This window comes from Mus caroli, chromosome 5, assembly GCF_900094665.2.
Source record: "Mus caroli chromosome 5, CAROLI_EIJ_v1.1, whole genome shotgun sequence".
Classification (NCBI taxonomy): domain Eukaryota; kingdom Metazoa; phylum Chordata; class Mammalia; order Rodentia; family Muridae; genus Mus; species Mus caroli.
The window spans coordinates 103,772,778-103,800,412 of NC_034574.1; the positions used below are offsets into that span (position 1 = coordinate 103,772,778).

The 27,635-nt window shown below is 43.8% G+C and overlaps 1 protein-coding gene across 4 annotated transcripts in view; it reads left to right on the forward strand.

Annotated features, from left to right (window-relative positions):
- The window catches only part of Chek2 (checkpoint kinase 2), a 34,607-nt gene extending 7,383 nt beyond the window's left edge, over positions 1-27,224 (forward strand). The window contains exons 3-15 of one of the 4 annotated variants that reach the window (XM_021162826.2): positions 436-560; positions 677-824; positions 1,594-1,684; positions 9,114-9,222; positions 11,791-11,844; positions 14,306-14,367; positions 16,728-16,827; positions 19,126-19,212; positions 19,860-20,023; positions 20,419-20,534; positions 21,484-21,569; positions 25,486-25,566; positions 26,904-27,224. In XM_021162826.2, the coding sequence (XP_021018485.1) occupies positions 436-560; positions 677-824; positions 1,594-1,684; positions 9,114-9,222; positions 11,791-11,844; positions 14,306-14,367; positions 16,728-16,827; positions 19,126-19,212; positions 19,860-20,023; positions 20,419-20,534; positions 21,484-21,569; positions 25,486-25,566; positions 26,904-26,990 (1,310 nt within the window). In that variant the 3' untranslated portion in view covers positions 26,991-27,224. Of the gene's footprint in view, positions 1-435; positions 561-676; positions 825-1,593; positions 1,685-9,113; positions 9,223-11,790; positions 11,845-14,305; positions 14,368-16,727; positions 16,828-19,125; positions 19,213-19,859; positions 20,024-20,418; positions 20,535-21,483; positions 21,570-25,485; positions 25,567-26,903 lie in introns of those variants that run through there. The other 3 variants (XM_021162827.2, XM_029478118.1, XM_029478119.1) reach the window with 3 other exon arrangements.
- The last annotated feature ends 411 nt before the right edge of the window (positions 27,225-27,635 follow it).

Below are 27,635 nucleotides of genomic sequence, written 5' to 3' on the forward strand. Positions count from 1 at the left end.
GCCACCACGCCTGGCTTGTCCCTCAGTCTCTAATACAAAACTTTGATTTTTAATCTATACTTTTGATTTTTCTTTTAAAAGTCACATTTATTTATTTATTTAAAGATTTATTTTATGTATATGAGTACACTGTAGCTGTCTTCAGACACACCAGAAGAGGGCATCAGATCCTGTTACAGATGGCTGTGAGTCACCATGTGGTTGCTGGGAATTGAACTCAGGACTTCTGGAAGAGCAGTCAGTGCACTTAACCACTGAGCCATCTCTCCAGCCCTTGATTGTCTTCTTACACACTGCTGCTTTGACAGTGTCTTTCTTGTAGGCAAGTCTCTTAAGCTTATCCTGCTGGACTCACATGTGCACCACTCCAGACTCGGTCCCTTCCTCTAGTTAACACTTTGATACATTCTTTTCTGTGTGTTTTTGTATCAACAGACTGTGTTAACGACAACTACTGGTTTGGGAGGGATAAAAGCTGTGAATATTGCTTCGATGGACCACTGTTGAGAAGGACGGACAAGTACCGGACTTACAGCAAGAAGCATTTTCGTATTTTCAGGGTAGGTGACGGTTGCTTCTCTCCTCGGAGACCCGGTGATCTAGTCGTTGCTCTGGGGCGTCTTTTGCTATTAATTCTTGGTGTCAAAATTTGGACATAAAATATTCTCTGTTTTAGGAAATGGGCCCTAAAAATTGTTACATCGTATACATAGAGGATCACAGTGGAAATGGAACCTTCGTAAATACCGAGCTTATCGGGAAAGGCAAACGCTGTCCTCTGAGTAACAACTCTGAAATCGCACTTTCGCTATGTAGGAATAAAGGTAATGTTATTATCTTACGGTTAATGAGCTTTTCTTAACTTCCTCTGTAAAGGGAAATTTTTGTGTCTCTGTCAGTTATGCTTTAATAATGTTTTTCAGTCAAATTAAGTAAGTGTTCAGTAGCATCCAAGAGTTACACTGCACCATTGCCTGAGTTGTGGGGTTTTTGTTTGTTTGTTTGTTTTTTAGACAAGGTCTTACTATATGGCTGTCCCAGCATTCCCTATGTAGACCAGGGTGGCTTTGAACCCTGCCTGCCTCTGTCTTCTGAGTGCTGAGTACTTATTTTGTGTGTGTGTGGTTTATGTATTTGTGCATTTGTGTAGGTGTGAAGGCCAGCAGGGGATGTAATACGGTGTCTTACTCTCATCTCCACCTTATTTATTTACATTTATTTATTGTGTGTGTGTGTGTGTGTGAGAGAGAGAGAGAGAGAGAGAGAGAGAGAGAGAGAGAATGAGAGAGATTGATTTATGTGAGCCTGTGTAGGCTTACATGTTACAGGATGCATATAGGGGTCAGAGAACAACTGTTGTGAGTTCATTTTCTCCCTCCACTGTGGGTTCTGAGGACCAAAGTCGAGTCATTAGGCGTACATAGCAAGTGAGTTTTGCCTACCGAACTATCTTGTTGGCCCCTGGATTAAAAATAATCCACTTGGTATTACCCGATAAATGTAATTCTGTACCTTATATTCTGTGTGTAGTTAAACTTGAGAACCAGTCTTAACCGTGATTTAACAAGCCCATTTCTGTCCTTTCCCTCTTAGTTTTTGTATTTTTTGATCTGACTGTAGATGATCAGTCAGTTTATCCTAAGGAATTAAGAGACGAATACATCATGTCAAAAACTCTTGGAAGGTAAAGTTTTTTTTCTTTATATAATAAACTAAAACTCATTTTTTCTGTGTATTCTCATGGGTTAGTTTTTTATAACTGATTTTATAACATTATTATTATATAGCTGTCAGACTTTTGTGATACATGTACTGCTGATTTATTTGATAATGATCGGTTGAAATAAACGTTTTTCCCTTATAAATTTTAGTGTTGGGATGAGCTTGTGCTGCCACCAGGCTTGGTTTCTCTGATAACTGTTTGTGTGTGTGTGTGTTATGTGTGTGTGTGTGTGTGGTCTCTATGCTTGCCTGTGTGAGGATGCTTGTGTGCAGAGTCTTGAGGTCAGTATCGGTGCCTTCTTCAGTGGCTCTGCACTTTGTATTTTGTGGCTCACTGAACCTGGAGCTTTCTGACTCAGCTTCCCTTGCTGGATAGCAAGCCCCAGAGTGTCCCAGTGTTCATCACACCAGCACTGGGATTAGAGACAAGCTTTTTTTTTTTTTGGTTAAAGATTTATTTATTACAAGTAGGTACACTGTTGCTGTCTTCAGACACACCAGAAAAAGGTGTCAGATCTCATTACAGATGGTTGTGAGCCACCATGTGGTTGCTGGGATTCGAACTCAGGACCTTCGGAAGAGCAGTCAGTGCTCTTACCCGCTAAGCCATCTCACCAGCCCTAGAGAGAAGCTTTTAAGGCCGGTGCTGAGTATCCAAACTCAGGCTCTTGTGTGGCAGACTTCTTTTTCTTTTTAAAGATTTATTTTTATTTATATTCATACACTGTAGCTGTCTTCAGGCACACTTCCAGAAGAGTACATTGGATTCCCTTACACGTGAGGCACCATGTGGTTCCTGGGAATTGAACTCAGGACCTTTGGAAGAGCAGTCCCTGCTCTTAACTGCTGAGCCATCTCTCCACCCCGTAGCAGACGTTTTATAGGCGGAGCTATCTTCCTAGCTCTATTTTATTTTAATAAACTAAGTAATTTTCAACATAGGGTTTTATTTTGTTGCCCTGACTGGCCTAAAACAGAGATTCTCCTGTTTCTGCCTCCCAAGTGCCTGGCTGGTTTGTTCTCATGTAGCTTACATTGGACTCAGCCTCACTGTGCAATTGAGGGGGATCCTGAACTCCTGGTTGATACTCTTGCCTCTACCTCCCCAGACGGGATTCCAAGCCTGCCTCGCCCTGCCTAACTAGTGATGACTTTTTTATTTCTTCGAGCTTTAGTGATGACTTTTGAAAAGCAGCTTTTAATGACCCTATGAATCACCGTGTGTCTGTATGTGTGTGGGCGCACTCCCGCCTCAGTGAGTATGTGGAGGCCAGAGGACAACGTGCAGGGTCAGGTCTCTCCTATGTGGATTGAATTCAGTCGTCATGCTTGATGGTAGAGGCCGTTGCGTGCTGAGTGCTTGCCTTGCTTTCTTTGTCTAGTGCTTGTTTGTCTTCGTCAGGGTTTCTATTCCTGCACAAACATCATGACCAAGAAGCAGTTGGGGAGAAAGGGGTTTATTCAACTTACACTTCCACTCTGCTCTTCATCACCAAAGGAAATCAGGACTGGAACTCAAGCAGGTCAGAAGCGGACCTGATGCAGAGGCCAGGGAGGGATGTTACTTACTGGCTTGATCTCCATGGCTTGCTCAGCTTGGTTTCTTAGAGAACCCAGGACCACCAGCCCAGAGATAGTCCCACCCACAAGGGGCCTTTTCCCCTTGATCACTAATTGAGAAAATGCCTTACAGTTGGATCTCATAGAGGCATTTCCTCACCTGAAGCTCCTTTCTCTGAGATAACTCCAGCTTGTGTCAAGTTGACACAAAACCAGCCAGTACAGTGTTCAAATCCAGGATTCTCTGCATGTAAAGTGCTAGACTATTGAATCTTATTGCTAATTAGTTATCAGTTAAGTTTTTGACATTTTTTTTTTAAAACAGGGTCTCACTCCATAGCTTACACTGGCATGAACTCAGTGTTGTCCATGATGACCTCAAACTCATGGGCTTCTGTCTTACCTCCTGAGGGCTCCAGGCATTAGCTACCATATCCAGTGTAGTTCTTGTTCATTAGAATTTAATTACATCTCTCTCTATGTATGAAGAGTGTGTCTGATTATATGTGCTGTGTTTATGAAGACTGTGTGTGAGATTGTATGTGCTGTGTGTGTATACCGTGGTGTGCACTTGGAGGTCAGAGGAAAGGCTTCAAAAGTTTTCTCCTTCTACCACAGATTGCAGAAATTGACTTCAGCTCATCAGGAGTGTTTATGTCCTAAATTGCTTTCTGTTGCTGTGATAAGCATCACAGTCCAAAGCAGCCTGGAGAGGAAAGGGTTTATCGGCTTGCACATCCTTATCTCAATCTTTCCCTAGTGAAGCCAAGGCAGGAACTCTAGCAGGGCAGGAACCTAGATACAGGAACTGAAGCAGAGTCTGTGGGGGAGTGCTGCTTTTCTAGTCTGCTCCACAATGGCTTGCTCAGCCTGCTTCTGTCTATAACCCAGGACCACCTGCATCAATCACTAATCAAGAGAATGCCTCACAAGCTACAAGTCAACCTGATGGAGATGTTGTTTTTTCTATTGTGGTTCTGTCTTCCAGATGATTCTAGCTTGAGTCAAGTTGACAAAAACAAAACAAAACAAAAATCCAAAACAAACAAATAAAAAAACTAACCAGTACAATTGATTCCTCATTAGTGACATAAAAATATGTCATTATCATAACTTTTCCTTCCTTGTTTGTTCCCAAGATGTCATGTTCATACTGTTGTCATGGACTGGGGGTGGTGCAGCATGCCTTTAATCCCAGTACTCAGGAGGCAGAGGCAAGTGGCTCTTTGTGGATTCTAGGCCAGCCTGGTCTACATAGTGAGTTCAGGACAGCTAGGACTATGTATAGAGATCCAGTCTCAAAAGAAAAACCAAACCAAACAAACAAAACCCCAAAATAACATAACAACAAAAACCAAAAAATTAGTATCACGGTGTGAAACAGTCCTTTTTTTTTTTCAAGTCCCACAGTCTTTTAAAAAGAGAATTTGAAACTGGAGAGTGACTTAGCAAGTAAGAACACTGGTTGCTCTTTTAGAGGACCCAAGTTTGATAACCAGTATCTGCATGGTGGCTCATAACTGCCTATAACTCTTTCAGGGGATCAGGTACCTTCTTCTAGTCTCTGGGATACTGCACACATTGTTGCAAAGACATAGGCAGGGAAAAGCAGCCATACACATAAAATGAAATAGGAAAAAAAAAAAATCTCAGCAATTTAAAAGTTCAAGTTCTCAAAAAAAAAAAAAAAATCCAAGTGTCTCAACTGTGGGTTCCTATTTTTAAAGAAAAGTTTTATTACTTTAAGAAAGAACCAGGGTTACAATCAGATCATAGCAAAACCAAATTTCAACAGTGTCCAAGTGTTCAGTGTCCAAGGTCTGGGTGCCACTCCTGATCTTTTGGACTGAGAAACTGAGAGCAGCTCCCCACCAGTACCACCCCCGCCCTCCATAGCACACACAGCTTGTCTTGGAGTCACAGGCTGGCTCCCTTTCCCCCCTGATGCTGTCCTCTGATCATCCCACAGTCTGGACATCATCGGCATTATGGGGTCTCCACCTGCAGCTAAGTCTGCATCTTTTTTAATGACATCCTGGCTTCTTCTCTTCAGGGATGTGGCAACCCTGCCACAGGGTGCCAAGCTTCAGCTGCTGTCCATGACCCCTTCGTGCTTTCAAAACAAGTATCTTGTGGGAGACTCTTGATAATTTATAAAGTTCCGCTTGAAATGCAGCATTGGACTCTTTCTGGCCCACAGCTTTTGTGTGCTGGCCCAGAAGATCTCACGCAGATGATGTTGGAATCTTATTAATTAGAGCAGATTTTTAAGCCCCAGCCAACTAGCATTGATTATCTCAGTGCACAAAAGGTTTCATTTCACAGACTCTTTTTGTTTACCTGCCTATTTGTTTTTCCTTTTTGAGACACGGCTTCTCTGTTTATCCCTTGCTGTCCTATAACTCACTCTGTAGAGCAGGATGGCTTTGAACTCACAGAGCTCTGCCTGCCCCAGTCTCCCAAGTCCTGGGATTACAGGCATTAATCACTTTACCTAACCTCTCTTTCACAGATTTTTTTTTTTAAGATTTATTTATTTATTATATGTAAGTACACAGTAGTTGTCTTCAGACACTCCAGAAGAGGGAGTCAGATCTTGTTACAGATGGTTGTGAGCCACCATATGGTTGCTGGGATTTGAACTCCGGACCTTCGGAAGAGCAGTCGGGTGCTCTTACCCACTGAGCCATCTCACCAGCCCCAGATTTTTTTTTTAAAGATTTATTTATTTATTATATGTAAGTACACAGTAGTTGTCTTCAGACACTCCAGAAGAGGGAGTCAGATCTTGTTACAGATGGTTGTGAGCCACCATATGGTTGCTGGGATTTGAACTCCGGACCTTCGGAAGAGCAGTCGGGTGCTCTTACCCACTGAGCCATCTCACCAGCCCCAGATTTTTTTTTTAAAGATTTATTTATTTATTATGTATAAAGCATTCTGTCTGCATGTATGCCTACAGGCCAGAAGAGGGCACCAGATCCTGTTACAGATGGTTGTGAGCCACCATATGGTTGCTGGGATTTGAACTCCGGACCTTCGGAAGAGCAGTCGGGTGCTCTTACCCACTGAGCCATCTCACCAGCCCCAGATTTTTTTTTTAAAGATTTATTTATTTATTATATAAGTACACTGTAGCTGACTTCAGGCACACCAGAAGAGGGAGGCAGACCTCATTATGGGTGGTTGTGAGCCACCATGTGGTTGCTGGGATTTGAACTCAGGACCTTCGGAAGAGCAGTCAGCGCTCTTAACCACTGAGCCATCTCACCAGCCCAGGCCAGGCCTGTTGTTTGCATTCCTCTCAGCATTGTTTACAGAACAACTCACCAATCTCTGAGTACCCAATAGCTTTTCCAGACCAAAGCTCCAAAGTCCTATAATCTTTCCCTAAAACAACATGGCTGCATCCATCCAGACAGTCCACTGGAGGACTACTTCCCGTTGCTGTGATAAACACCGACCAAAAGCAACTTGGAGAGTGAAGTGTATATTTGGCTTATATGTTATGATCGCCACCCCTGAGGGAAGCCAATTCAGGAGCTCAAGCAGAGCAATCATGGAGGAGCACTGCTTACTGTCTCAGTCCCCATGACTCGCACAGACTGGGCTGGCCCTCCCAAATTAATCAAGAAAGTGCCACACAGACTTATCTACCAGACGCTATAATGGAGGCAATTTTTAAAAGTGAGATTCCCTTCTGGCAGATGATCTTCGATCTTCGTTTTTTTTTTTCCGCTTTTGAGCCAAGTTGACCAAAAAAAAAAAAAAAAAAAAACCCAAAAAACCTACCCAGAATATGGGGCAATCATTTCTACATGCTGGGCTATATCTTGTCAGCCCCCTGCCCTTCTGAGGTAGGCATGCAATTTAGTGTAAAATATTTAGTTCAATCCCTAACAGAAAAAAGAGAGCTGGGCAAGGTGGAGGCATACTTGGAATTCAACAACTTGAAAAATGTAGCAGGAAGATCAGGGGTTTAATATTATCCTTGGCATAATAGTTGTTTAAGGACAGCCCGAGCTTCCTAAGGCTTTTGTCTCAAAAGCGAGGGGTGAGGGGATAGTTAGGGAGAGGTTGTAATGGGATGTTCCAGCTCCTAGAGAAGTGAAGTGCAAACAAACACATCAAGATCCAGCCTCAGATAAGTAATAAAGACATACTGGGGGGCTGGTGAGATGGCTCAGTGGGTAAGAGCACCCTACTGCTCTTCCGAAGGTCCAAGGTTCAAATCCCAGCAACCACATGGTGGCTCACAACCATCCGTAACGAGATCTGGCGCCCTCTTCTGGAGTGTGTGAAGACAGCAGCAGTGTACTTACATATAATAAAAATAAAATCTTTAAAAAAAAAAAAAAAGACATACTGGTAGTTGCTAAACCATGGATGAGCTTTGAAAGCATTAAGCTAAGCGAAAGAAGTGTGATTTCACGGATATGAAACATCAGATAATTTTTAAGAAAGCCATTTAGTGATCGCTAAGGGCAAAGGTATGGTGGTGTTTCCCTAATTGGAACCAGATGGTAGCAGTTGCAGAGTGTTGGATATATACTGACTATGGCTCAGTCCTACATTGAAAATCATTATCATGGCTCATTTAAGGTTACATATACTCAACACGATAAGAGAGATGTGAAGCCTTTTCTATACTCACTCAAAACCGGTCATTATCATAGCTCGCTACAGACAGGTTGTATGCTGCAGTGGTCATTGCTAGGATGCACCTTAATTTTGCTGAACAGGTTTACTGTGGCTAAGAATGGTCTGCATAACATCCTCTGCCATTGGTGGTCCCCAGTGAGTCAGAAATCTTTGAAAGAAATGAGTAATCGTGTAGCGCTTTCGGATGTGGTCTAAGGTGAAATTCACGCTTCCAGCTAGGTATTGCAAATTGTTTGTTGGTAATTGTTTTGGTTTTTATCTTTTGTTTGTTTGTTTTTGTTTCTCTGTGTAGCCCTGGCTGTCCTGGAACTCACTCTGTTGACCAGGCTGGCCTTGAACTCAGAGAGCCTCCTGTCTCTACCTCCCGAGAGCTGGGATTAAAGGCTTGTGCCACCACCTCCTGGCTGTGTTTTCTTCTTTTAATTCAGGCCTGGATGGCCTTGGCTTTGGTTTGATGCTGTCCTTCTGTCTCTGCCTTCTCAGCTCTTGAATGACAGTTATGTGTTACTCCGGGCATGGGTATTCAGTTTTCGATCAGGAAGACTCTTCTATTAATATTTCTCTGCCCCCCCCAGAGAAAGTAAATTTTCTTGTTTTCTTAGTGTTTTTCTGGGAATTTCACAATCAAGGGCTCTGATTAGACTGAAGTCACTCCAAGCTCAGTGCTGCTGGATGCTCTTCATCTCCGTGTGCTCTTGGCAGTGTACTCTGGTGAGGTTTCAGTGTGCCCTTTGAGCATAGAGACAATGAAAAAAAATGTTACATGGACAATATTTAATTTCGTGTCTCTGTGTGTGTGTGTGTGTGTGTATGTGTGTGAAAGTGCATAACTTCATGTGCCACAGAATTTGTGTGGAGGTCAGAGGACAGCCTTGGGTGTTGGTCTGGCCTTTCTACCTTGAGACTGGGTCTCTGTTTTCTGCTGTGCATGTGTGGCAGGCTGTCCTACAAGCTTCTGGAAGAGGTTTTTTTTTTTTTTTTTTTTTGCCTGGTTTACATGGGTGCTGGGTGTTTGAAGTCAGATTCTGCATTTGCATGACGAGTACCTGAACAGCCTCCTCAGCTCCTTCTTTAATTTCTTCCTGTCAAGGCCGAGTTGGACATGACATGGTGTGTTATTCATGATGAAAGTCATCCGGAAAAGTCACTGTCTGTGTGTTTCCCCTTAGTGGTGCTTGTGGGGAGGTAAAGATGGCTTTTGAGAGGAAGACATGTCAGAAAGTGGCCATAAAGATCATCAGCAAGCGGAGGTTTGCTCTTGGCTCATCGAGAGAAGCCGTAAGTACCTGTGTCGGGAGCTGCCCGGCTCTCACACTTCCTTAAGGAACCCTGGAGCACATCTCAGCCTCCGGAAGCTTGGGTGGCTTAGATGGAGCAATTTTTGACTGTCAAACAGCACTGAACACTTTTTAAGTGTCTTTTATTCAATCTAGAAACTTATTTGTAATTTAGTTCTAGAAATAATTGGTTGTATGTAACCCTGTGCATAGCAACAGGCTTTTTTTCTTATTTTAAAGTCACTATGAAGGGATAGGGGAGAAAGGGGGTCTAATGGCCAGTGCAGCCTAACAGCTGCCTTCAGCCTCTCTCATCTTGGTGGAGACCCTGTGGTGTTTAGAGACAGGTGAATTAGCTCGTATGGACAGCTCACCTTTCTGTTAACAATGTGCCCACCTCACAGAAACTGCTCCTAGTCCCCCATCGGCTTTATCTAAGCACTGAGTGAAGTAATGCTTGGGACATTGTAGCAGAAACTTTCTGAGAGTTAAGGGGTCTAGTGAGAAGGAAAAAATAATCTCAGGAAAGCTGGGTTTAATCCTGACCTAAGTGCTATGCTCAATATTTCTTTTGAAAGCGTTTGTTACAACGTGTAAAGTGCTCAGTATCTACAGTGTAGCATTTTGACTCATTCTACAAATTATGGTGGGTACTTTTTACTTCAAAGCATTTTTTTTTTTTTTTTTTTAGATTATGACATTTATTATATGTGAGTACACTGTAGCTGTCCTCTGGGATGCTAGGATTGCAGGCCTGCCCTACCACTCCTGACGGAGATGGCCCCATTTATTTACTCTCAGTTTGATGGCACGGTTCCCCTGGCTGCAAATCTGAATTTGAAAATAGTAAATAAGGAGAGTGGTAGTCTCTTTCTCCACGCCCCGCCGACCCCATTTGCTCTATAAGGTCTTGGGTGCTCTCCAGACAGTCAGTTGCATTTGAGGGACTTTGCCTGATATGATCCGGTTCTGAGGTGACCACTACAAATGTTCTGGATAATATCAGACAGATTTAAACTGATTCTCAAAGACATCACTAGGAAGGAATGCCCCAAACTTCCTCATAATTTATGCAGATAATTTTTTGCTTGGTTGTTGAGGTAACTTCAAATTCTTTGCTCTTTTGGGTGTTGTGGCGGTGGCTAGGAGTTAGTTAGTTATAGAAACACATTTTTATAAAACTCTGGGACTCAGGAATACCAGACCAGTACTCTTCCATGGAGATGACATTTTTAATTCTCAGTTGCAGGTTTCTAGAATGTAAAGTGTTTTTATGCAGCAACTATTTAGTCACTTTTTATGTAATCCACACTGACTGAATGAGTGAAGTGGCCAACCGTATTTTTTCCCCACATATAACCCGACAAAGTAAAGTAAGAGCAGCGCCCAGGCACGTCTTCCTCTCCAGCCAGCTGTTTCTGGCTTTAACATTCTTCAAATTGTTTTTCCCAAGATAATTCTATTCTTACATGGCAGGAGGAATTTCCGGTCTGTGTTCCATTTGTTACAGATCTTTGACCTCACAATTCTGGATTTGCTTCCCGTTTAGGGGAGAAAAGGGTATCTCCTAGGTTGTTGAAAACTTAGAACCAATTTTTTTTAATGTGTTTTTATTTTTTTACTGTGTTCTTTTTTTTTTTAAGATTTATTTATTATTATATGTAACTACACTGTAGCTATCTTCAGACACACCAGAGGAAGGTGTCAGATCTCATTACAGATGGTTGTGAGCCACCATGTGGTTGCTGAGATTTGAACTCAGGACCTTCAGAAGAGCAGTCAGTGTTCTAAACCGCTGAGCCATTTCTCCAGCCACAGAACCAATATTTTTTTCTTAATTGTTCTCTTCCAATCATTGGACCCTGTATGGCCTCTCTATTAACAGAACCTCCTCACTCTGCCCCTGCAATGTAGTAACGAGTGTGAGAGTGGAAAGAAAATGTCTGGATTTAAACATTTTTAATCTGGGGTTGAGGGATGGAGAGATGCTTCAGTGGTTAAGAACACTTGCTGGTCCTCGAGATGACCCATGTTCAATTCTTAGGCTGCCATGGTGGCTTACAGCAGTGTGTAGCCCTAATTTCATGGTACTGGACACCCTCACACAGGCACACATGCAGGTGAATCACCAATCAATGTACATAAAATAAAGTAAAAAAGAATTTATAAAAGATTTTAGGGTTGGAGAGATGGCTCAGCAGGTAAGAACAGTGACTGCTCTTCCAGAGGTCCTGAGTTTAATTCCCAGCAACCACATGGTGGCTCACAGCCATCTGTCATGGGAATCCAATGCCCTCTTCTGCTGTGTCTGAGGATAGGGACAGAATAAATAAATAAATAAATAAATAAATAAATAAATAAATAAATCTTATAATAAAATAAAATAAAAGATTTAAAATCTGGGTTTCTTAGCTGAAGTCTATTTTACATAAATATGTAGTCTAGCGTCTGCTGTATGAGCAGAGCCTGGTTTGTAACTCAGCCATCCTAAATGAAGTTTAACTATATTTTTATTGGCCATTATAACTATTACTACTGGTATACTCTAATGCTATCCTGTTTATTTAAGGACACATCTCCCAGTGTGGAAACTGAAATAGAAATTTTGAAGAAACTAAATCATGTAAGTATCATTGCCTCTTGTCGTAACTTGTCTCAAAATATAGGAAGTATACAAAGTATTGCTATATATAGGAGGCTAATTTGGGCTCCTTTGTATGTTTGTGAGAACACACATGGACCTGGCTCTTATTCACCTCTGATGAGTTTTACTTCAAAGTTTTAAGAATTCAGTCCTGTGTAAAAGGCTTCGCAACTTCATGATTTATTACTCAGTATTTTTATTGGATCTTGAGAAAAACTGTATAAAGGTTAGTTATATTTGCAAAAGAAATGAAAGTTGTGAAGTTACTTATATCTGAAATCTGGGTCCTTTTAAATACCTTTTCTTTGGAGTAAATGGTATCTGACAGATAAGAAGCCCATTGTTGCATCTGATTTGTAGGTGTGGGGAGCCTTGTTGGAGATAAGTGGTCCTCACCTATTTTGTAAGGAAGACTTGATATCTGTGGAAGTCACAGGGCTGTAGCACAGGGTCTGACGCTGGCTTCTCTTCCCTGGCTCTCTCAGTTTCTTCATTAGTTTATGAGAACCCATAGCGCACGCTTAGTAGGTGCTGGAGCGACATCTCGCCAGAGTGAGTAAGAATTCCCTCTTCTCTCTTTTAACCTCCAGTTAGAAGATTCCCTTTTCTTTCTTCCACCTCCTCACTTTCCTCCAAGAGCTACAAGGTTTATTTATTCTAGATTTCTGTGTTTGATACAATGTCTCCACAGCCTGTTTACAGCTCGGTGGACCCCCCCAGCGGCCATCCTTCCTGCTTGCCTGTCCTGGACCTCACATATAGGAGCTTCTTTTCTTCCCCCTCCTTTCCTTCCCTGCTCTCTTTGCTTCCGTTTTCCTTCTGCCTTTTCACCCCCTCCTCAATCCCCCTTCTTTTCTTTCTTTTTTGCTGTTGGAAGACAGCCCCTGTCTTGTTACCCTGGCAAGTCTGGGAATACTAGACTCACGTGATCCTTCTGTCTCTGCCTCTTGAGTGGAGTTTGTTTTTCTTCTTTTCCACAGGAACTGGCTGAATTGGCCAGGCTAGGCCCGGATTCCTGGCTCAAGCAATCTTCCTGCTGTAGCCCGCTATGGCCAGTTTTTTTTTTTTTTTTTTGGTGGTGGTTTTTTGTTTTTTGTTTTTTGTTTTTTTTTTTTCTTTTTACAAAAAACACATTCACTCTTGGCAGAATGACTCGGAGGGTGAAGGAGCTTGCTGAGAAGCCTGGCCATCTGAGTTTGATTGCCAAGACTCACATGGAAGAAGGAGAGAACCAGTTCCCACAAGTTCTTTGCCCTCCACACATACTCCATGGCATGCACAGATAACAGGCAGGCAGGCAGGTAGACAGACAGACATAATTAGACAAAGAACACCGCATACATTGCAATTACATACCATCCCCCTAAATGTTTTATTGGTCATTTCGAGCCTTATTAAGGTGGAAGTCTCTCAACAGCACTCGGCAGTGTTTCCAAGTTCATGCTGGGAAGCTGTGGGTGCTCGCTGATGCAGGAAGATGGATGTACATGTAGAGCGACAGTTACAGGGACCCATGAAGAACACGGCGATGAGTCTCACCTCTAACAATCTCAAACCTGAAAGAATTCTAGATTCTCTCTTTGAGTCTCCTGCGATCAGTCCTCCATGCTGGCTTCTGTATTCCTGCTAGATACTCTGAGGTCTGTTTCTTACCTGCCACTGAGCTTGGCTGTCAGCTTTAAACACAAGGATGCTTTCTAAGTAGAAGATCGTAATGCTAAGTCTAGAGAATCTAATCCTGTTCTAACCTACCCACAGCGCTGGGTCCCCTGCACAGATAATAAACATATCAGCCATGCTTCAAAGGTCTTATACTATGAGAGGATCTTATCATACAGGTTCCATTCTCCACAGCCCTAGTGCTGGAGCCGCAGGAATCGGGTATCCGGGAGTATAATTGGGCTTCCTTCCTCGCCTTCTTTGTTATTGAGATAGGGTTTCTTGTGGCCCAGGCTAGCCTTCAACTTGCTTTTATAGCTGAGGCTGGCCTTGAATTCTTGCCATTCCTTCCTTGCCTTCCCAAGTGCTGGAATTACAAAACAGCTTCTTGGGTCTCCCATCTTGTGTCCTGTTGAGAAAAAGGGCTTTGCTCCTATGCTGGGATTGAACTTCAGATTGCAGGTCTGCTGAGAAAATATCCCACCTACCACCCACCACCTGCCACCCGAGCACCCAGCTCCTGCTGCTTTTCCTCTTGTCAGATTCCTGTTTTGACGAATGAGGAGGAAGTTTGGGAAAACCTGCTGTCATGCCTGGGCGGGCTCCTATGCAGACACGAATTATTCCTTACCGACTCTGTACCATGGTGTGTTTCTTGTGTGAGTTCTCCATGAGGAGTCACCTTCCATTCTGCCGTCTCCTGTGCTCGACTCAACAGCATCCCCAGACAACTGGTTTCCTGTCTGGAGTTTTCTCACTTCTCCTTTCTTCTCTCCCATAGCCATGCATCATCAAGATTAAAGATGTTTTTGATGCGGAAGATTACTACATTGTTCTGGAACTGTAAGTAATAACGTTTAAACTCATGTTTCCGTGTAAGACTTAGAAGCCAGGAAAGAATTGAATGCAGATTAGCCAGGAGGTGGTGGCTCACTTTAATCCCAGCACTCTGGAGGCAGAGGCAGGCGAATGTCTGTGAGTTTGTGGTCAGCCTCGTCTACAGACTGAGTCCCAGGACTGTCTCAAGAAAACAAAGACAAATATTTTAAATTTAACTTTGTTATTGTTGTTGTTGTTTAGCTCAGAGGGATTAAGTAGCTTACCCAAAGACCTACAGCTTATGAAGAACTGAACTGGGGTTCAGACCCCAGTTGTCTGGTCCTGCTTGGGAGTCATATTTCCACCCCATCAGCATATAGGAACCATGTGGGAATGCAAATCTCTGGGCCTCTCTCCAGATTCTGGAATCAGTTTTTTTTTTTTTTTTTTTAAAGATTTACTTGCCAGGTGGCGGTGGTGGCGCACGCCTTTGATCCCAACACTTGGGAGGTAGAGGCAGGGAGATTTCTGAGTTCGAGGCCAGCCTGGTCTACAAAGTGAGTTTCAGGACAGCCAGGGCTACACAGAGAAACCCTGTCTTGGGAAAAAAAAATTATTTATTTACTTTATGTATATGAGCATGCTGTCCTTGACACACCAGAAGAGGGCATCAGATCCAATTCCAGATGGTTGTGAGCCACCATGTGGTTGCTAGGAATTCAACTCAGGACCTCTGGAAGAGTGGTTAGTGCTCTTAACCGCTGAGCCCTGGAATCAGATTTTTATTTTTTTATTTTTTTTTATCTTTTGCGTTTTTAAGACAGAGTTTTTCTGTTTAGCCCTCGCAGTCCTAGAACTCTCTCTGTAGACCAGGCTGGCCTAGAACTCAGAGACCTGCTTCCAGGTGCTGGGATCAAAGGTGTGCGCCACCACTGCCCTGCTAGAGTCAGATTTTTAAAAGTTCCCAAAGAAGTCTCGATGGCTTAACATATGTTCATCTTTCACTCTTTTCCTACTGGGGCATTTGATTATGGATGAGGCTTATGAGGGATCATTACTTTGTACAAGATTTATGTTTGATTATTTTTAGCTATGTGTCTGTGTGAGTGTGCACGTGCCTGTAGAGATCTGGCGTGGGCTTTGGTCTCCTGAGGTGGAGTTACAGGTACTCATGAGTTGGACCTGGGTGCTGGGAACTGAAGTCGGGTCTCCTGTGAGAGGAATGATAGAAATCAGGACGCAGCCCTCCGAGGTGTGGTTGAGGAGAGGGTTTTTATTGTGCATTTCAGGGAGAGCACAGGCAGAGTAGAAGTAGCAGCTAGAAGATTCCAGAGCAGGGACAGGAAGTAGCAGATGAAACATGGCCAAGAGACTGAACCTGGCCATGAGAGAAGAGAGCAGTGAGGGAGAGGGGAGGAAGAGGGCGAGAGGAGAGGGGGCTGAGAGAGCTCATAGCTGAAATGGCAGAGTTAGATGGGAATGAGAGGTGGGGGGAGGAGGGAGCTCATGAGCTGGAGAAGTTTAGGGTAGGGGTGGGGTGAAAAGAGGTGTGAGGAGCCAAGGTCCTTTGAGAGTGAGTAGAGTGAGCCTGAGGCCAGTCGGTGCTCTGGCATGCTGATAGCCTCTCCTTGTGAGTTTTTCTTTGGACTACCTATTTCTCCAGCCCTCAAGAAAATGACTTATGGGCTGGAGAGATGGCTCAGCAGTTGAGAGCACTAACAGCTCTTTCTGGGATCCTGAGTTCAGTTTCCAGCAACCACATGGTGGCTCACAACCATCTGTAATGGGATCTGACACCCTCTTCTGGTGTGTCTGAAGACGGCTGTAACTGTACTCATATACATAAATAAATAAATCTTTAAAAAAAAAAAACAAAAAAGATGACTTATGTATTTATTTATTATGAATTTATTTATTTTAGTTTTTTGGAGACAAGGATTCTCTTTGTAGCCTGACTGAGCTGGTACTCACTGTGTAGACTAGGCTGGACCACCTTAACGCAGAGATCAGCCTGCCTCTGCCTCCCAAGTGCGGAGATGAAAGACCTGCCTCATCATCGCCTGGCATATTTATTTATTTATTTTGAGAAGACCTCTGGTATCTCTGGCTGGCCTGGGGGTTTTCAGCTCTGCCTGAGTGCTGGTGTTAAAGGTGTGCTCCACTCTACCCAGCAAAACTCATTAATTTTAAAAGTGATATCAAGACTGAGGAAAACAGGAGCCATGTTTTAGTGTTGGAGGTGCAGGCCGGGGCTTCTGACGTGAGACAAGTGCTCATCTGCTCACCCCCAATCACCACCCCATCCTTATTTTTCTGGACAAGATGAGTTTATTTCATTGGTGCTGTGCATCCAGGGGTGAAGGTCCGCTCTGTTTGTGTTTCAGGATGGAAGGAGGAGAACTATTTGACCGGGTGGTGGGGAACAAGCGCCTGAAAGAAGCCACCTGTAAGCTCTACTTCTACCAGATGCTTGTAGCTGTACAGGTAAGAGAAGCCCTCTGGTGGCCAGCAAGGGCCAAGGGACCGAGGTTCTGGGTGTTTGCTAGGTTCTGTTCTAGGCCAAAAAAAGACAAAATCCCTTCTTGTCTGGGGTCTTTCTGGAGGGGCATTGATTTTGCACCTACCTGATCCTTGTGGCAGTGACTTAGTTTGCAGAATGTAAGGGTGAGAGAGAAAGCAAGGCTGATCAGTTGGGATGATTGAGGGTGTTAATGTCCAGTAATGTGTTCCACAAGAACGGTGAGGACTCACTACTTCCCCTTGATCCTAGATTCCTGTCACAACCCCTCCCCACCTTTCTTTTCTTTTCACAGTCCTGGGGATGAGACCCATAGCCCTATATATAGATGTGTGTACACACACACACACAGAGCACTCACACACCCTGCCGCCACCACATACACTCTTGCACACATGCTCACATTCACATACACTCACAGCACTCACACACATCCACAGACTCAGAACACACTCTCACACACAGATACACATACCACGAAACACCACAAACATTACATTCATACACACTCCTAACAACCACACACACACAACATTCACAACACACTATCACACACACATATACACACTCACACCACGCTCACATGCTCAGACACACCACACACTTTACATATACACTCTGTCTGTCTGTCTGTCTGTCTGTGTCTCTCTCTCTCACTCACTCAAACATTCATACGCTCATACGACATTGTCTGTATCCCTGGTGATTATCCATAGCTCTTTGTAAGCTTCTTTTTTTTTTTTCGAGACAGGGTTTCTCTGTATAGCTCTGGCTGTCCTGGAACTTACTCTGTAGACCAGGCTGGCCTCGAACTCACAAATCAGCCTGCCTCTGCCTCGAAAGTGCTGGGATTAAAGGTGTATCCCACCACTGCCTGGCCTTGTAAGCTTCTTTTGAGATAGAGTCTCATATAGCATAGGCTGACCCTAACTTCACTCTGTAGTCAACTTGGCTTTGAGCTTTGGTTTTCCTGATTTCACCTCCCAAGTGCTTAGAGGACAGGCAGACAGGCATGCACCACCTCCCTTGGCTTCATAGTTCACTTAAAAAAAAAAAAGAAAGATTTTACTTATTTATTTATATGAGCACACTGTAGCTGTCTTCAGATCTTATTATAGATGGTTGTGAGCCACCACGTAGTTGCTGGGAATTGAACTCAGAACCTCTGGAAGGGCAGCCAGTGCTCTTAACCTCTGGTCCATCTCTCCAGCCCTCACAGTTCACTTTTAATGATGGCTGTCAGGTGCACAGGATTTTGATTACTTATCAATTTATTATTTCCTTGTATACTGACCAACAACAATGAATTGCACACAAATCTATAGATACAGGACATTTTTTATTCCTAAAGAATTGATATTTTGTCTCTTTTCATTTTTCATTCTATTTCCAACAAGAGAATTTTAAAGTACTAAAGCTAGTCTTTGTACCTATGGATAGATTAGTAGTTTAGTTTCTGGTTATTTTCGATGTTTATAGCATTGGGAGTTGAATATAGTTCATGCTAGGCAAGTCCTATAGCTTCAGCTTTCAGAGTCTCTCTGCTTTGTGTGTGAGAGTGAGTGTGTGTATGAAAGAGTGTGAGTGTGTATGCGAGAGTGTATGTGAGTGTGTGTGGGAGAGTATATGTGAAAGTATATGAGTGAAAGAGTGAGTATGTGTGTGTGAAAGTGAGTGTGTGTATGTGAGAGTATATGTGTGTGTGAGTGTGTGACAGTGTATGAGAGTGTGTGTATATGTGAGAGTTGTGAGGGTGTGTGTGTGTGTGAGAAAGAGAGAGAGAGTGAGAGAGAGAGAGAGAGAGAGCGCTTGTGTGCTTGTTATAGGACAACCTGGAGAAGTCTGTTTCTCTTCCATTGTGGGCTCTTTGTGACTGGAGGTTTTCAGGTTTGGTGGCAAGTACCTTTAAAATACTCTTAGAGATTGAATAACAAAATGTATAATTTTGATGGAATTCCTAAGATTGTTATCATTCATTTAAATGTTTATTGAAACAGACACCATGCCTGTCTGTGAGGGGGTTTTTGTTTTCTGTCATTGTGAAACACAAGCTTTACCATTCTAAGATGATCTTTTCATTTTTATGCATTTTAAAGATTTTTTGTAACATAATTTTCTAAGTGCTTAGGCCTAGTCCAGCTCTGACTTTTAGGGATGCTGGTGCACCATATAGCCTAATATTACCCGGGCTAAGAGTTAGCTGTTGGTAACTGTGTCTCCTTACCTGTGTACATATAAACCAACAGTTGCCTGTTTTTGTACAGTACCTTCACGAAAATGGGATCATACATCGGGACTTAAAGCCGGAGAATGTTCTTTTATCATCTCAGGAAGAGGATTGTCTCATCAAGGTGACAATGCTTACCCTCTCTGTGGCCACTTTTAATTTCTTATATTAAAAACAAATAGGAATATTAAAAGGTTGAGAATCTCACTTCCCAATCTTACCAGTTATTGTTGAGACGGCCCAGTGTTCCACCTATCTAATGGGCAGTTACTGAACTCCAGAGCATACAAGCCACTTCTGTGTTCAGAGGGAGGGAGGAGGGTCTGAATGGACCATTGAGTCATGGAGTCCGCCTTTCCTCCTGTGCCTAGCTTCACCTTAGAATCTCTTGTTACAGTCCCAAGACAAAAAACAAGATGACCCCAAAGCGTAAAACCTTAGGGTGACAACAGGTGCTTTCTTTCTCCCCAAGCTCTCCAGATGTTCCAGAGTGTCATGAGACTTAGAGTCTTGGGTGCATCAATATTAGTGTCCTAATGTGTTTGTGGCAGGGGTCATAAGGTTTTTGTCAGATTATAATGATCATAGGTAAATTGTTTCTCAAGTTCCAGGGATTTTCTTTTAAGCAAAATTTAATACGTTACAAAGACGTGAAATTGTGCATTTAGGGTTAATGTCGGGTGTCTGTATGACAGATAATCCAGTTTTTGTGTCTCTTGGAATGATGGGCTATGATGTTTGGATTTCATTTGTTTTGTTTATGATTTTTAGATCACTGACTTTGGGCAGTCCAAGATCTTGGGGGAGACCTCCCTGATGAGAACCTTATGCGGTACGCCCACTTACCTGGCTCCTGAGGTTCTTGTCTCCAACGGGACTGCTGGGTACAGCCGTGCTGTGGACTGCTGGAGCTTAGGAGTTATTCTTTTCATCTGGTAGGAGACATTTTCATGGCTTCACAGTCTGGTTGGATGAGGTCGGAGGAAAGTGTCCCTGCGTCTGGGTAGAGGGCTTCTATTTGACTCAGGTCATTTCTTTTTGAAGGTTGACTTAAGAAAAGCAGATTTTTTTTTTTTGCCGGGCAGTGGTGGCGCACGCCTTTAATTCCAGCACTTGGGAGGCAGAGGCAGGCGGATTTCTTGAGTTCGAGGCTAGCCTGGTCTACAAAGTGAGTTCCAGGACAGCCAGGGCTATACAGAGAAACCCTGTCTCAATAAAAATAAAAAATGAAAAAAAGAAAAACTGATTTTTCTCAATGCTGAGAAGACGCCTGTGTATCCACTGAGAATGCCGCTTGACCTTTTCCCTTTCTTTCTCTACCAACATTAAGCCTAAGTGGGTATCCACCTTTCTCTGAGCATAAGACCCAAGTGTCCCTGAAGGATCAGATCACCAGTGGAAAGTACAACTTTATTCCTGAAGTCTGGACAGATGTCTCAGAGGAGGGTATGGATACGGAAGGGTCACAGAGGTGTGGTTGACTGACATGTGGGTGTCCTGTTGGTGGGAGTTTCTCCTCAGACTGCTGTTTTCCTCCCATCTGATCACTCCGCTGCTTTGCACCATTTGGCAGGAAGAGGACATGATTGATAAGAGCCTGGGTTTCCGAGCCTGAGTGTTAGGTTCTAGGTCTGCTACGTGTCAGTTTTGTGCCCTTGAGTGAGTTGCTCAATGTTTTTGAGTCTCTATTTTCTTTATTTGTAAGTAAGTGGTTAATAGCCCAGACATTAAAGGTTTTGTGTGAGGTTTTGTATAACAGAGTCGAGGGCCTGCTCCCCGTTCAAGTGTGCAAAAGCTTCTAATGACAAACATTCCTTGAGTAAATAGAATGTAAGAGCTAAATGTCAAAGGTTCTCTCTGATTGATAAGTTAAAAGTGTAACCTTGCACCTCCCAGGAGAAAAGTGTCTAATAATATAACCTAGGTGATTGCATTAAATATCAGGGGTTTAAGGAAGAATGTCGCTGCGTCATGGGGCATACAAGCCAGCCTTTGGCTGTTGCTTGCTTGTGAGGTAGGACTTTAACTTACTTATAAAGAGCCCCTCTCTGGTCTCTCACCATCAAGCAATGGGACTCAGGCGTTTCTGGCCCATTGTGAGAATCTCTGAACTGGGTAGGAGTTCAGTCTAGATTTGCCTGAACTCTAGCACGACAAGGAACAGGAAAGGTTATGATGTCTGAGCAGAGAGGGATGGGTACATCCTCATTCTTAAGATCCCGATCTCCTGTGTTCAGAGAGGGAGGGGCTTGGAGGGCTTTCTCCATCCAATCAGCTTGTCCCATGCTGCTCTCTTCTCTGGCTGGTGGTCTGTAGTTCTGGCATAATTTAATAATGCAGGTGGCATGTATTTATTCTTTTTATTATGATTTCCCCAATTCTCTTGCTGCTGTAGCTCTGGACCTTGTCAAGAAACTGTTGGTTGTAGACCCAAAGGCTCGGCTTACCACAGAGGAGGCCTTAAATCATCCGTGGCTTCAGGTGGGTATGAGGCAGTTCCTTTTTGCCTAAAATTCAGGGGAAGTCCCACACTGCTTAAGTGAGGTGAGGCTGAGGGTCTCTGTGTCTTTGGGTTCATTATGTAAGTGTTTTCAATCAGGGTGTAGGTAAAGTGTATGTGCAATTGTTTTTAATCAGTACATACACGCTTGTGGCAGAGGGAGAGAGGGGAGGGAGAGATGGGGGGATGGGAGAAGAGAGGGTAAATGAATATGTGTGTGTTTTGGGTGTCAGCTCTTTCCATGCAACTCTTGGCACACTTCATGCTGGGTTCTGGTTCCATTTGCCCTGAGATTGCAGTGTGGCTGAAATTCCTCTGAGAGCTTTATCTTCCTCAACTCCCAGCTGTCTCCCTTTTCTACCCCTCCTCTGCCTGGTGGACCAGACTGTGCTGTGGTCCAGACATTTTTTTTTTTTTTTTTTTACTTTTAATCAAAAAACTGGGGCAGGTCCAGGAAGGCAGTGTCCCTGAGGGAACCCAGCCACTTCCTGAGCCATGTTTTAAAGGATCCCATTCTTGTTCCCGGTGAACAAGCATGTCACCTGCACCCTTTGAGTGTGCGTGACATCTCTGTTCACATGTCCCTGTTGGTTTCAGAGTTTTTTGCCAGGCTCACTCAAAGCCTGCTGCCAGTGTAAGAGCGTCTGTAGCTCTGGGAGATTAATCACTGGCTTGGAATTAATCATCGAGAGCATCCTGCAGCTTCTCTTGTAGATGTCTGATTGTACTCTTCATCTTGGCTGCACTTTCCTGTGAACATCCTATGGCCTCTCTTTCCTGTGGGGCTGGGTGACATCACTAGGTGTCTGGAGCTCCGCCCCCAGCCCCCCAGCCCTCGTCTGTGGTTCTTAGTTCTGGGAACACCTTGAAAGATCCCTGCTGTCCTTCTGGGACTCTGGAAGATTGTCCCCTTTCTGTCTCGCAACCATCCACACCTAAGGTTTGGTCTGAGAGTTTAGGTAGAGAACAAGAAATCCTTAAAAGAAGGAGGGCAGCTGGACCTGCGGGGGATGTCTCCTCACCAGGTCCAGCACAAGATCTGATGACCCAAGTTTGATCCCCAGACCCCACAAACTCCTGAAAGTTATCCTCTGATTCTACACACGCACATAAGATAAATGAAAAATGCAATAAAATATTTTTTTAAAAGGAGGAGGGTGAGGAGTGGTGGGGGGAAAGGGACAGATCTATGTGTTTGGGTTGTTGCCCTGGAAACACGATTCCCCTCCCAGAAGAAATCTGTCAGACGACTTAATGTTTACTCGACCACACAGATCTGAAAGCAGCAAGGGCCTTAGAGACAAGGAGCCTGGAAACAAAGGTGTCTTTGCGTGTGGGGGTTTAACTCTGATGAAAAGAGAAGCCCTCCCTTTGGCTCTTTTCACATGCCTTAATAGGGCAGCTTCTGGAATCCAAAGGGAGGCAGACACACTGCATTGGCTTTCTGTGTTAGCTTTGGGAAAAAAAGCACGGGCTGGCCAGTTAGGCCTAGCAACAGGGTTTGTGTTTGCCTGAGATGCATGAGTCAGTGCAGCCCATTTTGCTTCAACTTCTTTTTTTTTTTTTTTTTTCCAAGACAGGGTTTTTCTGTGTAGNCCTGCCTGTCCTGGAACTCACTTTGTAGACCAGGCTGGCCTCGAACTCAGGAATCCCCCTGCCTCTGCCTCCCAAGTGTGCACCACCACTGCCCGACTTGCTTGAACTTCTTGTCTCAAAAAAAAAAAAAAAAAAAAAGTTTGTTATTCACAAATTAATTAAAGCTGAAGCTCAGCTCTCCTTCACTTTTGATAAAATAGAAGAATCCTTCCTGCTTGCTTTTGAGGGATGTTGTAACTTAATAGTTTTGGATGTGATGTCTCCTAGGTTCACAGAAACCTTGTTGCTTGCTCTCATGTTGAGATGCTTTTCTCATGTTCCTGTTGACCTGTTGCTTCTGAATGCGATGCACATAGATGCTCGTGAATACGATGCAGAGATAGATGCTCGTGAATACGATGCAGAGATAGATGCTCGTGAATACGGTGCAGAGATAGATGCCACAGGCCATGAATGGCCCTACCAGATAGTGTCCAGAAGAAGGACGCTTGTGCTTATTAGCTTTTTGTTAGCTGGTACACACCTAGAGAAATCAACATAGAAAGAGAAAGGGGTTATTTTGTTTACTTTTATGAGGGAGGTCAGTCCAGGATTGATGTGAGAAAACAGAGGAAGTGGCTCTGGGGAGTCAGCTCAATGGATAAAGTATTTGTCTCACAAATATGAGGAGCTGAGAGATTGGGGGTGCAGACTCCCCTGCAGCTCACAAGCCAGTTAGCTTGACTGTACGCGGTGGTGAGCAACAAGACTCTTAAACGAGATGGAAGTCGAGGACCAGTACCCAAGGTTGGTCTCTGACCTCTACATGCATGCTACAGCATGCTGGGGAGACCTGAGAGGATTTGTTTTATTTTTAATTGTGTGTATGTTCTCGTGTGAATCCGTACATATATCAGTGCGCACCCACTTTGTTTTATTCACACATTCATCTCTTCAGAGTACAGTTAATGCGTTCAGGTTTGAAACGCTGCTAGGCCCATGATATACAGAGCAGAGCAATACACATGAGTGTTGTATATGCGCTTGGTGCCATCCAGACAGGCGTTCTGTGAGCCACTCAAGAGTAACCAGTAAGACAAGAAAGTAGGTGCTGGCTCCCACAAAATCTCTCGTGTTGGAAGCCTTTTATCTTTGATGCCATGAGAGAGGTAGAAAAATAGAGAGAGAAAGTGCATGGGGTGCTAAGTTGACAAAGTGTAAATGGGAATGGTTTCAGACACACAAAAGCTCACCTCCCTCTGCCTCCTGGGTACTATGATTAAGGTGTGTGCAGTCTTTATAATTTTTTTTTTTAAGATTTCTTTTTCTGGCCATAGTTGTGTTTTCGTTAACCCCAGCACTCAGGAAGAGGCAGAGGCAGGCAGGTCTCTGTGATTCAAGGACTGCCTGGTTTACATAGTGGTTCATCCCAGGCTAGCCTGGGCTACCAAGTGAGACCATGTGTATGTGTGAATTCAATGCCTGAACAGTCCAGAAGAGGACTTAGATCCCCTGCTCCTGAGGGATTACAAACGCTTGTAAGGTGCTTGATGTGGGTGCTATAAACCAGATGCAGGTCTTCTGTAAGAGCGCTTCCCACTCTTGCCGCTGAGCATCTCTCTCTAGCCTCCACCTAGATGTTTCTGAGAACTCAGAACAGTGCCAGGCTGCCTCCCAGAGCTTCTGCGTGCTGGTGTTTGAACCCTGTGGGACTTTACCATGAGGGAAGCGGGAGCTAGTTACGTGTGTTGGAGAAGATTTTTCCTTGTTTATGGCTCCCCTGCTCCACCTCTCCTTCCTATAGCACAGAATACCTACAGTGTTTGGTCCTGTTTATTGCCATCTCTTCCATGAGATATGTGTCTGAGGTTTTGTAGGCTCTGGCTCGTCTGTCAACTTGCTTCTCACTTGCTGGATTAGCTGTTCGGACGACCTGCAAAATTGGCTCTGTTTGTGTCAGGGAGGGAGGGAGGGAGGGGTCTGGTTCTGTGAGGACTAGGGGTGGCACAGTGTCAACCTTGTGTTCTGGCCTCCTGACTAGTGTTCCCCACAGCATGCTGCTGGTTCTGCACCATAGCTGGGGTCTGGTTCTCTGGTTAGTTAAGAGCCCAGGACCCTTGAGTTTGATGTAGCGAGTGCTAATTGAGCACTGACTGTTCCAAGAAGGCAGAGGCGAACAGCCACGTCCCTTCATTAGGAAACTTCTGCAAAGGTATGAGGTTTGCTGTCAGGAAGGTAGCTTCGGGCATTTCCCTGTCACTCTGGGAGCTTGCTTTTCCTCATATGCAGCCTATCTCTATATACCTTTTGATTTCTTCACAGGATGAGTACATGAAGAAGAAATTTCAGGATCTCCTGGTGCAGGAAAAGAACTCGGTGACCCTCCCCGTGGCTCCCGCCCAGGTATTCTGATGACTTCACTGTGGTCTAGGATTAAGTTGCCGATGAGCAAGTCTGATGACTGAACTTTCCGTGGAGAGGCAGGTGCTCAGCCTTTAAGAAAAGGTTTAATGGCAGGCTTGGTGACACATACATATACTGTCAGCTCTTAGAAAGCTGAGTCAGGGCACTGAATCTCAACAGAAGCAGAAGGATTGGGACCCACAGGCCAGCTGGCCGAACTTGGGATTGAACCTGTGGTCTAATGCTGCTTAGGTAAGCCTTCCAGCCCGAGCCAGTGTTTCTACGTTTTGTTTTGATATGCTCCTGCAGCCCTGGAAGATTTAATCACGCAGGATATGTTGAGTGAATTGGAGCATTAGATAGGGCTTGCCAATCTAACGTAAGACGGAAGATCCTGTTAGAGGCACGAATTTAAGTTTTCAGAAAATGTAAAACTTGGGTAAGTAGTCTATGATGGTTTCTGTTTTAAACTTTCTGTTGTTAGTGAGTAAAAAGTTTGTTTTACCATGGTTTTATTGAGGCAAATTTTTGTTTTGTTTTGTTTTGTTTTGTTTTGTTTTGTTTTTTGAGACAGGGTTTCTCTGTGTAGCCCTGGCTGTCCTGGAACTCACACTGTAGACCAGGCTGGCCTCGAACCCAGAAATCAGTCTGCCTCTGCCTCCCAAGTGCTGGGAGAGGCAATTTCTTGATTGCAGTTTTATTATTTTCAAGTTCTTTGTAAGTATAAACTAGTCTGTTTATACCTGATCTGTTTTGGTCAGTGATCTCGATCCTTTTTCCTTACTGTTCTTTCTTGAATTTATGAATAGGAAAAGTCTAAGTAGCTATAAGTAGACCGTGTCAGGAGACAGCAACCAAGAAAAGCTGTTGGTGCTGCCTGCTGTCCACATTTGGATATACTTCAGCCTACGGTGGGATCATATCCTGAGGAACTCATCTCAAATGGAGGCATTTTAAATAGAAAGTGCATTTAACGATAATAGCTGGTGTGGCACAGTAGAGTGTGTGAGCTCCCTGGTAACCCTGTGGGAGCCGGGAGCTCTGGATGCCTTACATCATACCTCACCCGGAATTTTGCTAGGAAAGATCCAATTTGAACTTGCTTTTGTGTCACTTGTAAGTTTTTTTTTTTTTTTTTTAAGTGGCTATACATTTATTAGTGGTTAGAAATCGCCAGGGAGCATGGATAAGCATCTTGATTCCAGAGGTGTGTGAGGAGGATTCGGTTGTCATGACAACTAGTCATTTCCATGAAATGCCCCTAGTTTACTGAACTATGAGGAGCTTTGATAGAAGCTGTGCTTTTCTCTTGAACACTTCTTTTGCTTTATTTCCAGACTTCCGGTCAGAAGCGGCCCCTGGAACTGGAGGTGGAGGGTATGCCGAGCACAAAGCGCCTGTCTGTATGTGGGGCTGTGTTGTGAGCTTTGAATGTGAAAGAAATGTGCTTCCTTCCACACTCCGATTGTCTTCTCCATCTTGACGTCTTTTTTATATATATATATATTTTTTAAAAAATATAGCCAGGCAGTGGTGGCCCACTCCTTTAATCCCAGCACTTGGGAGGCAGAGGCAGGCGGATTTCTGAGTTCAAGGTCAGCCTGGTCTACAGAGTGAGTTCTAGGACAGCCAGGGCTACACGGAGAAACCCTGTCTTGAAAAAAAAAAAAAAAAAAAAACCAAGAAACAAAACAAAACAAAATAGCCTATATGATGGAACAATTGCTTTTCCATCACAGATACACGATTAAAAAACGTGGAAATCTGGGCTGATTTTTTGATGACCTGCACTTTAGACTTCTTTCTTTCTTTCTTTCTTTCTTTCTTTCTTTCTTTCTTTCTTTCTTTCTTTCTTTTGTTTTAAGAAAAATGTTAGGGGGTGGTGTTGAGAGATTAACACCACTCCTGTTGAAGGCTGCAGTTCAGTTCCAGCACCCATGTAACTACATTTCTGGATCGGATGCCCTCACCTGGCCTCTCTGGTCACCTACTACACACGTGTTCATGTACACAGACACACATAATCATTAAAAAGAATATTCTAAAACAATGTTAGTAGTTTGTTGTGG